Source organism: Pyxicephalus adspersus, chromosome 10 (assembly GCF_032062135.1).
Source record: "Pyxicephalus adspersus chromosome 10, UCB_Pads_2.0, whole genome shotgun sequence".
In the NCBI taxonomy this organism is placed as follows: domain Eukaryota; kingdom Metazoa; phylum Chordata; class Amphibia; order Anura; family Pyxicephalidae; genus Pyxicephalus; species Pyxicephalus adspersus.
This window is the reverse complement of record NC_092867.1, coordinates 4,929,042-4,941,061: the sequence shown is the minus strand read 5'-3', so window position 1 is coordinate 4,941,061 and position 12,020 is coordinate 4,929,042. Positions and strand designations below refer to the sequence as shown.

The 12,020-nt window shown below is 40.6% G+C and overlaps 1 protein-coding gene across 1 annotated transcript in view; it reads right to left on the bottom strand.

The window, feature by feature from the left end:
- TDRD1 (tudor domain containing 1) overlaps positions 1–11,509 on the bottom strand; it is a 31,319-nt gene extending 19,810 nt beyond the window's left edge. The window contains exons 1-8 of the mRNA XM_072424783.1: positions 11,367–11,509; positions 10,072–10,174; positions 7,093–7,162; positions 6,003–6,110; positions 4,414–4,599; positions 3,269–3,412; positions 2,596–2,634; positions 1,915–2,011 (exon numbers count right to left, since the gene is read on the bottom strand). Coding sequence (XP_072280884.1) covers positions 1,915–2,011; positions 2,596–2,634; positions 3,269–3,412; positions 4,414–4,599; positions 6,003–6,110; positions 7,093–7,162; positions 10,072–10,174; positions 11,367–11,487 — 868 coding nt within the window. The 5' untranslated portion in view covers positions 11,488–11,509. The remainder of the gene's footprint in view (positions 1–1,914; positions 2,012–2,595; positions 2,635–3,268; positions 3,413–4,413; positions 4,600–6,002; positions 6,111–7,092; positions 7,163–10,071; positions 10,175–11,366) is intronic.
- Between the last annotated feature and the right edge of the window lie 511 nt (positions 11,510–12,020).

Below are 12,020 nucleotides of genomic sequence, written 5' to 3'. Positions count from 1 at the left end.
AAAAAAATCCATTCCATGTTTCCTGAACCCCCCAGGTTCTCCCATGATAGTCTAACTTCTCCAGTCTTGCAGAGCTTTACCAAACCAGGCCCAGTGTATGCATGTTAGTGTGAAGTTATGCAGAGTCACAGCACATATAGTGCATGCTTTATATAGCTGTATGTGATGCAGCGTTTAAGAATGAAAGCAATAATGCAGCATTATCCTTTTTTTTCTACATTGTAAACTGAAGACATAGGACATAGCAAATTAATATCTTGTTCCTTATTGCACAGAGTTGCCCCTAACAGAGGGTATCCCTTTTCAGTAGCTGTCGCTGTCTTTTTTCAGGCTGATTGAAGCTTGGGGCCCCTCAATTACCTGTATGCTGCCATAGACTGCTCCCATAGGGGAGTATTATTACCCCCATTAATCTTAACATTGGCCTGTCATGGACAGCTCCAGGCCTTCCATAATCAGCTATAATGTTGCAATCATGTCTGTTTAAAATCAAAGTTCAGAGACATAAAGGTCACATATTACAGTATTTTTTCTAGACTCTCCTAGATTATAAACTCTTTGGGGCAGGGTCCTCTCCTCCTCCTGTGTCACATCCCAATTTAATGTACAGTGCTGCATATTATAATGGCGATATAAAAATACTGTTTAATATTAATATGACACACTTGATGTGCACCTAGAAAGAAATTGATTCCTGTTATGTAATGTAGCAAATGTATAAATTATAAAGAATACATCACAATTATAGCCTCATACCTTTCTATCTCCCTCTGGATTATGTTCCAGTATTTTTTGTACTTTTGCTCCCAAAGCGTCTTCTTTTCACAGTGAAGGAAAGCTTTTGGAAGTCAAGGCAGCAGCATTACTTTGCTTGAAACCCAGAAATTATTATATGCATGTGGAGAAGAACAGAGAACTGAGGGAATGGGCTGTTTTGTAGTCCAGCAGGTATGGCTGACAAAGACACTTGCATTTTCAGTGTAGTGAAGTTATACGTTTCTGGGAGAGCAACAGTTATATTTCAGTATTTTCAGATTTTTTAAAAGGACAAATGTGCAATTATTACACAGATATATTAAATGTTTTTATAATTTGACAAACTTTAATTACAGAAAATGAAGAAAGGTCCTAAGATTTGTTCCAGGGTTCGGTGTGCTGTGCCCAGAGCTCCCCCTAGTGTACTATGATGGTAACTGATCTGCAACTAATATTATTAAACAGGATTTATATAGCGCCAACATATTATGCAGTGCTGTACATTAAATAAGACTTTTACAGACAGTGACACAGGAGGAGGAGAAGACCCTACACAAAAGAGCTTACAATCTAGGAGGTGGGGGAAGTATCACACAATAGGAGGGGAGATATTGAATGGTGGGACATAGTGAGGGTTTATGAGACAAAAGAAGATGGGTAGATGAGGTTGCAGCGTTGGGTTATAGGGCTCTTTTTAAAGAGCAAAAAGTAGAAGCAAACCGAAAAAGATGAGGAAGACCATTCCAGAGAGTCGGGGCAGCTATAGAAAAGTCTTGGAGCCGTGCGTGTGATGAGGTTAAGAGTGAGGAAGTCATTAGTAGGTCGCTGGAGGAGCGATGAGAGCGGCTAGGGGGATATTTTTCTATCAAGTCAGAAAGGTAAGTAGGGACAAGAGCTGAGGAGGGATTTAAAGGCAAAGCATAGTAGCTCATATAGAAGACAAACAAAAAGCGTTCACGCACAAGGAGTGCATACCAATCTCGGTATAATACTCTTATCTATGTTAAGACGTCAGTATGAGTTGCCTAGCAGTGAGAGATGCGGGCCAATAAAGGATTCCTCGGATTATGGGACTGCGGTCTGTATGCACACTGGTGTGCAAACACCAATAGGAGAACAAATCTATTGGAATAACTGATAGTCATAGAGTCATCTTACCTGTTCCTGAGTCCTTCTTTGAGCAGTCCCCACCATGTAATGGAAATGAATATCCCTTTTCCTCCATTAGCTGATGTAGAAGCTTCCCTGATTCAAAACACAAATTTGTTCAGAAAAAGTTCCATAGAAAAACCTATAGTGCTCATGTGTCAGGTTTTAAATTATTTTGGGGACTGTACTACAGACAACTAACTTTATTGTTATTATTATTACACAGTAGTTATATAGCACTGACATAATACGCAGAGCTGTACAAAGTCCAAAGTCATGTCACTAGCTGTCCCTCAAAGGAGCTCACAATCTAATGTCCCCACCATAGTCATATGTCATTAATAGTCTAAGTTGGGGCATGACAATTTACCCAATTGCGTTGCGTAATATGTTGGCGCTATATAAATCCTGTTTAATAATAATAACTGCATGTTTTTGGAAAGTGGGAGGAAAACGGAGTACCAGAAGGAAAACCACACAAACACAGGGAGAACCAGCAAACTCCATGCAGATACAGTACTCGCCGCTGCAAAGACCAGAGTGCTAACCATTGAGCCGTGATGCCAAATTAGGATAATGAAATGCCTGGCTTCACAATGAACACGACTGACTAATCCAAATGGAATTATAAATGTATTATTAAATCTCTTGGACACTTTAAGGACACATAAGCACAATCTTTAGGCATCAGGGTGGAACATGAGCATGGGCAACGCAGAAGTTCATGGCCTGCAGCAGAATCAAGATACTGAGCACCATACAAAACTCAAACATACAACCCCCCCCATAACCAAAATCTATATTATTTCATTATTCAATTAAATGAGTTAAATGTTACATATTTAATGTGTACCAATCACCAAAATTTTTACTTTATATTAAAGGGTAGAGAAAAACGCAAAGCCTCCTGGGATACATACGTCGTGTCTCACAGGAGGCTGTGGGCTGCTACTTTTTGGGCATGCCCAAGGGGAAAGAGATGCAGAGCTCTCTTTTTTCCCCCGACTTTACAGCGGCCTATGTCTCCAAATCTCACATCTGTGCAGTGCGATATCAGGCGACATAGCAAGAAGACCGGAAGAGAAGACTGAAGATGGCAGCGCCGGGATGAAGATGAATTCTAGGACAATGCAGGACCGGATCGAGGGAAGGACCTGTGCCATTTAGGGATCTGTGGGATTAAAGTTAATTGTAAGGCCAAATGGATGCTTTATAAATGTCCCCTTAGTGTCCAGTGTGGATTACAGACAGCTGTCCAGTGCAGGCTCATTTGGTCCTGGTAATTTTAACTAACATAACTGGTAATTTTTTAAATGAAAATTGCATTAATATTTAATCAAAAAAAGGTCAATACATAACTTACGTAAGGAGGGTCAAGGTTTATATCTTTGTGCATTGGCTGCAATTCACAAAACGATAAAGTCTCCTGGTTTCCGTAGTCCAGGTAAACAACCTGTGCTGTCTTCATGGTCATCTCCACGTGGTCCACCAGAACCCGGTACCATTGCTAAAATAAAACACAGACAAGTATTTTCATGGAAGCAATTGCCTATAGGAAATGATCATAAAGTGAATATTTTATGTAGAACTAAAGTTCCACTATTAAGTTTCTATGATCAGACAGATCATTATTGCAGAAAGGGACAGGCAATGTCACTTCTACAATAATGTGTCTTACCTGCCTGATTGCCCCGGGCTTCTGAAGTCAAAGCTGAGCTGTACATGAGCAGGTTAGCTTTGGCTGCCAGAAAACCTGGCGTTCCCGGCTTCCATTGCATGTGTCAGGATGACGGAACTTCCACCCGCCTGTGTAGGAGTTACGTCATTCCGGCATGGCCAATCAAGATCACAGTCCGAAAGAGGAAAAGAAGGAAGCAAGTATAAAAAATCCCCCTCTAGCTGCTCTCTTCGCTTCTCCTATGACCTGCTAATGACTTCCTCACTCATAACCTCATCACATGCATGGCTCCAAGACTTTTCTAGAGCTGCCCTGACTCTCTGGAATGGTCTTTCACATCCCATTTAAATTGCTCATACTTTCTGCTAATTTAAAAGAAACTTCAAAACTCAGCGCTTCAACCTCACCTATCCGTCTTCTTTCTCCTAAACCCTCACTACTTCCCCCAACTCCTAGGTTGTAAGCTCTTCGGGGCAGGGTGCTCTCCTCCTCCTGTGTCACTGTATTTGAAACCCCTATTTAATGTACAGTGCTGCACAATATGTTGGTGCTATATAAATCCTGTTTAGTATTATTATAATTATTAATTACTTAACTATAGTATATTTATGATATTAATATTATTATTAGGTCTGAGCAATGTTTTGTCCCAACATCCATCCTCCCAGGTGCAAGGCATATGCACAAGGTCTGGGGTATCTCCAATAAGTGTTTAAAAACATGGTATTGGGTGATAATACCCTAATTGACCTGAACTGATTCTGGCAATTAAAAACACACACACAAAAAAACGTCCAAATCTTTCCTACGTTTATTAGAAGCAGAATTACCTGATCCTGAGAATATTTTGCAGCACAAACCTCCTGGATGTTCGGGACATAATCTACTTTCAGGTTCTCGGAGGATGAATAGATGGTGTTTAATAAGATGGAAAGATTCATGAGATTCTCTATAGATTGTGAACTGTACTCTTGGGTGAAGAAATTGCTAGGGCTTGAAAATTCTGAAACGTAAGCCTGCAAAATAATCAAAAAAAATTGTCAAATTTTATAGCCACAGATATTGCAAGGTTTTAAGTGCAACTTATTTCGGCTTCCATTCCACACATCGGTGAAGTTTTACAGAGGTGCTGCCAGGATATAAAGGGGATCTAGACTCAGATAGTAAAGAGATGCTGTGTTCTCCAGAACATCAAGAAATGTTAATGCAAACCGAAAAAGAAAAAAAAAAAAAAACACAATTACCTTTAATCCTATGGATCTCTCGATCGTGATGGAGCTTTATTCGATCCGGTCCTGCACCATCCTGGAATTAATTTTTCGTCCCGGCATGGAGGAATTGCTATGCCTGGTCATATAGCTGCAGTGTGAGATTTTAGGCACTGCTGCCTCTGACTGCTACTTTCACCAAATTTTTAATGAGATTTAGAAAGGGCAATATAGTGGCAATTAATGTTCTCTTAGCTGGATGCTCCAATATTAGCAAAGCCCTGCAGCTGCCAGAATACACTAACACTGCTGAACAAAGTATGGTAAGTTAGTAATGGTAAAAAAAAATACTAGTCTTTTTCATCTTCTGCAGTACAGAGCTTCTCAATCAGTGAAGCAAATCCAGCATATCTGCTTCCCCAACAAATGCAAGGGGAAGAAATGTCACTACTGACATTCCGAGGAATGTAGTAGTCAAGTTTTCTTCCAGTAGGAACAGGAAGGAGATGAACATTGGTGGCGTATACGGGTATAACGTAAGTGTGTTAATTAAGTGAATGCATACACAGCACAGTTAATATCAAACATACATAAAGCTATATACAATTGACAGGAATGTCAGAAGCAGGAACAAGGCTAGGACAGAGCTTCAGAAGGCAAGTGGCCAGAGCACCAGCAAAGATTCCAGTATGAGGTTTCAAGTCCAGGCACGTGAAGCCAGAATATTTAGGCCTACTAATTGGGAGCAACAGGTGAGCCATAGGTAAATCAGGAGGCAACTGCAGCATGCCACCTGCTGGTTGATAGTAGAAGCACATGCAAGGCATGCAAAATCACAGTGCCACCAACAGGCGACATAGGGAACTGCAGGTTTCCTGACAGTAGTAAGCAGATTCCAGTACATAGGAAAGCAGTTTTTAAGTGATGGCAAATTTGTTTAAATGTAACGGCACTTCATTTACAGACTTTAAAATGAAAATTAGAATGTTCTAGAATCCATTTTAATATTTGTAATATACATGCATACACATGTATATTTACCTGAATATATACAGTCTAGTTTTTAAACTGTATACATGCATGACAAAACATTCTCAGGGCATGATGGATTACCTAAAAAGACAGAATCTGGCCTAAGGATGTCTCAGAAGGGGATGTACAAGGTCCCAGTTATTTTACATAAATTGTGCATTGTGATATGAATAAATTACCTCCATCTCGGTTCCTTCACTGAGGGTTTTCACCTTTAAGTCACACAACATCACCCTCCTTCCATCTTCTTCTATTTTCCTGGGTGAGGGAACTGAAGCTCCAGGGGGCTGGAAAAAAAAGCAGATCATTTAAGAGATTAAAGTAAGGTCAGGTACTGATGTTGGAAATGATGGCTTGGTGACCTGAAGTCACTAATGACTTCTCAGAGGTGTTCTTTAAGTTTGAAGTCCGCACTTTGTGCCTAAATAGGAACTAAAGTCCCACTTTTAACTTGGGCAGTTCAGATGAGTGGTATTGCAGGGACAGTTGATGTCACTACCACAATAACTGTTCTTTCCTGGATGATCGCCGCCCTTCTGTCAAGTTATAGGCTCCATTAATAAAACAGGGAATCAGACATTCCTTTGTGGGAATCTTCCAGGCTCATGTGATTCAATGCCAACAATTGATTCCCACCAAGGAATGTCAGATTCAGGGATGCAAAGCACAAATTATTACATGGAGGACAGAACAAGCGTTATCCTGTGTGGGACAATCTGATATTACAAGGATTGCATTCCTTTTATGTGGTGGCTTTATTAGTGTTATATCAATGTATTTTCTTAGCAGTTGGGGAATGCAAAGACTTTTTAGACATTTGTGCTGTTTGAACCAAAGTTTGGTGAAGACCCTTAAACCAGAACTAAACCTGCGATTATTCACCAATCTACCTTCTTCTTGTCTATGCGAGTAGGATCTTCAGCCATCCTTATTGGCAGTGCCAGGATTAGGAAACTCTCAAGCACCGTGGGAGTTCATTAATTCCCAGCACGCACAAGGGAAGCTGGGATTCCCTGGCAACCAATGTCTAGCCGCACATGCCTATCTCAGCAACTTGACAGAAGGGCGGCGATCAACCAGGAAAGACCAGTTATTGTGGTAGTGACATCACCTGTCCCTTTCTGCAATACCACTCATAGGAACTGCCCAAGTTTAAAGTGGGACTTTAGTTCCTATTTAGGCACAAAGTCCGGACTTCAAACTTAAGGAACACCTCTGGGAAGTATTAGTGACTTCAGGTCACCAGGTCATTATTTCCAACATCGGTACCTGAAAATTCCCAGAAACACCCTCTAACAATTTGTGGAAAGCCTTCCCACAAGAATGAAGGATGTTATAGCTGCAGATGGGAAGAAACTTCTGGAATGAGATGTCCAACAAGCACATAAACAGGTTGTCCCAAAAGTCACTACAAACTTCCTTTGTTCTATTTTATTCCAAGTATCATTTGGAGAGACTTGAGGCCATCAGCATATGACAACTTATGTTTTGTAGTTTTTGTAAGTATCATTCCCTTAACCTCTCCAATTGACATTGAAACAAGTTTTTTAGTCCCTGACTGCGTTCAGCGTGAGTTTTAGAAGCTTTATGGCCATCACACTGCTCCAACACGTAACACAATTTACACTATGCATGGAATGTTTCTGGAAACAGGATTTGTTCTTGACAAACCACGCAGCGGAAGGCCTGGTACTACCAGCACCAAATAAAACACTGAACTCTTGGAGCAGGCGACCATGCAAAGCCAGGGAAAGTCCATCCGGAGGGCTGCACTGGAACTCAGCATCAACAAAAGCTCGATTCAGCAGATGATTCGGAAAGTGATAGAGTTCTACCCATACCGACATCAAGTTGCTCAAGAACTTTAAGCAGGCAGTTATGATGCTTATGTGGAAACGTGGGAATCACTCCTACACCATTACCAAAAGCACCATCACCTCTTGGAAAACTTATCTTCCATCTCTCTGGTCAGGTTAACCGACACAACTGTCGAATTTAGGAATATCAAACCCAGCCGAAATTCTTGATCATGAACGCGACTCTCTGAGGTTGGTAGTTTGGTGTGCAAAGTCTAGCACAGGGCTAACTGGACCATTTATTTTCCGCGCTGCATCCGGTAAGACAACCGCCATTACAGGAACAAATTACCTGGAGATGCTGCAGAAGTTTGCTGTGCCACCAGGGAGGAGTGACCTTGCAAATGTCTTTTTCAACAAGGAGCCCCTCTCTGCTTTGCCAGGTTAGTCTGTGATTTCCTGAACAAGTTTCCTGACCCATGGATCGGTCAAAGGGGTCCCCTCGAATGGGCTCCTCGCTCTCTTAACCTTACACCTTGACTTTGCTTGTAAGGATATATCAACAGCAAGCAAGGAGGGGAAGTGGAAGGTTGCAGAAGAAATTTTACATGCACTTTATCTTTGGTTGTAGGTATATTGGTGTCAGCTTGGTCCAGTGATGTGGTTTTAGGAGTGAGAGGATATGACTATGGAATTCATACAGCGCTGTGTAATATGACAGCGCTATGTACATACTGTGTAATAATTATTGTGGAGAATGAAGGGAGGCTGAAGTTACAGAGGTCCCTGTCATTGACTTGGTCAGGGAGGGGGCCAAGTCAATGGCCGCAGTTGTTGAAGCTTGTGGATGGAGACGTTGAAGGGAAGAAGGAGAAATGTTGAGTTACTGAAGATATATCTGGCAGTGTGTGGGGGGCTGTAAATTTTCTGTGTTAAACCAAAGGAGCCAGTAATAGAGAACATATTGTTTGGTGGTGGTGGGGGTGTTACTACGGTCATCCATAGCAATGTTAAAGCCACCAAGCATGAGAGTGAACAAGTCATGGGTAAGAATGTGTGGAACCGAGAGGCATCGTTGTACAAAAATGAAGACACTGAACTAGGGGACCAATAAAACAGCAACTATGATTGGGAGGGGGTGTATTTCTTTTAAGCAACAGGATCTATTATACACTTTCATCAGTGAACCTGGGTGACCCAGCAAATCTGGAATGGATTTCTTTAAAGTCATTTGCTATTTACTAGCAAATGTTTTGAATCCTGGAGCAGATCCATTATAGGTTTGCTGGATCACCCAGGTTCATTGATGAAAGTGTATACTCTCCATTCTTGGAGAGCTTTAATAAATCAGGCCCATTGACTCCATAAGCCCATGCATGTCAGTGCCACACTTTAAGGTATTTATTACTTCTCACAGAGGTCACAGTACTCTCCCTGACAGTGCATTTATCTGACTTCAAAAGGACAGCACTATCTTTGTGAAGGCATCTCCCAAGGACACCACCTACTTTAAGAACCGAGATGCCAATACAGAGATGACCCAGTCATTTAACCCTTTCAGGTGTATAAAAAGGATTCACCATTTCCTAACGGATGGGGTAATACTCCAGAAGTTTGCAATGTTCTTGACCAATCCAAAGTCAGGCAAACAGGTACAAGGACCATGGCACCTTTTGATCAAAGATTGTTTTTTTTCCATTCTATAAAGATATTGTATGTTCGCCACCCTAGATCAGTGTTTCTATAGCAGGGTTCCTCCAGTGGTTGCTGGGGGTACCTTGAGCAATGGGAAGTTTGTACCTCTCAGGTCATTGTGATACCATTGATCTTTTTGGCTATCTGTAAGGGTGACATTCGTCCCAATGGCCAGCAATGTAAGAGGAATTCTTCCCACTGACTCCCACACTACAGTGAGATGTGGATATATCTTCCCTGAAGACCTGAAAGTTATTTCAAGGGTTCCCCATGTTAAAAAGATGAAGCAAGGCTGTCACAGATGATCATTCATGATCAGTTGGTGTAAAAAGTTGAGTTGATACAGACTTCTCCCAGAATTCTTTAGCAATCCATCAAGCAGGAATGCTAAAAGACATACAGCTAATAACTGCTATTTTTTATTATTAGAGAGAAGTTTTGTGATGGTAAAGCGCCTTTTTCCAGAATTGCAGTGTTGTTATTCCCAGCGTCATACACAGCACTGCCCAGCCTACTGGGTCATTCACATTTTGTATTTTTTGTGGCTGAAAGTATTAAACCTTTATTGCTTTATGTGATGGTTCAAGCACAATAAAACCCCTTTCCCGATGTATTCTATCCAAAACGCTCTGAAAACTTTACTGCAACTTCTACCTAATAATAACTATTAAGCCCAATACTAAAAATCCTTCCTAAAAAATGAAACTTCTAAACTCATCTGCAATCCATTCTTTTTGGGATCGGGATGATTACTTACGTAATTACTGGTTTACAGATAACGGAGTGCGCCTTCCAGTCTTGCATCTGGCAGTCCACAGAGCAGTAGTGTGTCAGGCGACACTGAGAACACCTAAGGGACCCTGCACAGAAAACATTACTGTTTAGATATTTATTAGCTGTTTAGAATTAAATAGCCACAAGCATTTTTAATGTACTGATACCGTACATCATCCAGGTTGTAATTTTGTGATTTTCACATATATACATACCTGCCATGATATAAGTCAGGTGACACCTTTTTTATACACCCATTTCAGGTTTTTACAATAAAAGTAAATTTAATGATGTTTAAAAAACAAAACATAAAATGAATAGACGTTTGTTTGCTTAACATATTCTGTACTAATCCCATCTCAATTCACACATCCAGTCAGAGACTAAATGTGCAGCTCCTCGGACATAAACAGCCGTTTCTCCATATGCCGGGCCCACCATATGTCCTGCACATCCTACATTGAATCCTATGGACAGATGAGGATTTTATAATGGTTTCTCCAGACAGAACCTCTGAGTTTTCTTTTCTCAGTGACACAGACCAGGCATAAAAAGCCCTGCTAAAAATACATATTACAGAATACACAAACATGTATTTGAATCGCATGGTAACCTGCAAAGTTAAAACACATGTTCAGAAGCAGATCATTTACACAAAGGTCTGCAATCATCAAAAGGTTGATATAGGTAAATGCACACCTACAGAAGGCGTCAAAAATGCTTTGACACCTGTAAATATAGATCCTACACAAATACCAACAAGAGAATTAAGGCATTTCCACTTCCCCATCAGTTATTTATATGCCACATTCCTAATTTATTCTACAAACAAAAAGAAAAGGAAATAAGGAAACCACAAAAGTTTCCTGGGAGACTGTAGAGACTGACCATATTGTCAACTTGCATGTTTTTGGAATGTGGGAGGAAACGGAAGTACATGGAGGAAACCCAAACAAAAAAGGGAGAACCTGTAAACTCCATGCATAGTGTCCTAGCTGAGATTTGCACCTGGGACCCAGCGCAGCAAAAGGCCAGAGTGCTAACCTCTGAGCCACCGTGCTGCCCTGAAATTGGGCATGCATGGAAAGAGCAGACCAAAGCATTCTGGAATACGTGACGTAGGTATCACAGGTGGCTCTGTGCTCCCATTCAGTCTTAGACTTTTTTTTTTTAAAGTCATTTAAAAGAAAAAAAAACAAAAACATAAAACTTGTGGTGATAAGTCTGCTTTAATACAACAGCAGATAAGTCAACACTGATAGATGTTTGCAGACTTACCATATAAACCACAGTAATGGCAGGTTGCTTGTCGCGGTAGAGGTTTCTGGGTGTTAAAGATGGCTGGGACATTGCCCATTGCCAAGAAATTATTAAGAGTAATTCGATGCCGCTTCTCCATACGGGGCTGGCCTCTGCTCCTTGTGTTCTGCATGGGATAAAGTTCTTTAATTCAATACAAACAGCACAGAAAACTAACAATCAGAATAAAATCACCATACAATTAGGAATGTTTATATTGGTTAAATGCGCCTACATTGGTTTATGGAGAGGAGATCAGAATAGGTAAATGTTGGCTTATTATAGCATCAGTATAAAAAAACTATTCTGGCCAACTATATCGGCCACTGGACTGTGGAGAGAGTAAGGAGAATTGGGGGAAAAAAAATTAACATGGGAACAAAAAAAAATAACTTTGTGAAGGGAACATAGAAATGATATGAAATATAATATCAGCGCTATATATCCTGTACTGAGATCTTAAATCAAATATTTGAATCCTAATTAATAAAGAAGTAAAGTGTATTTTTAGGTAACAAATATTATTTACGAGCGGTTCAAACCCCTTCCCTGCGGCATCTAAATCTAGAAAATAAAGGCTTTAGCAGGAGACGGATTTCTGCAAGTTGGTTTACTACTAATGAGCCCAACGCT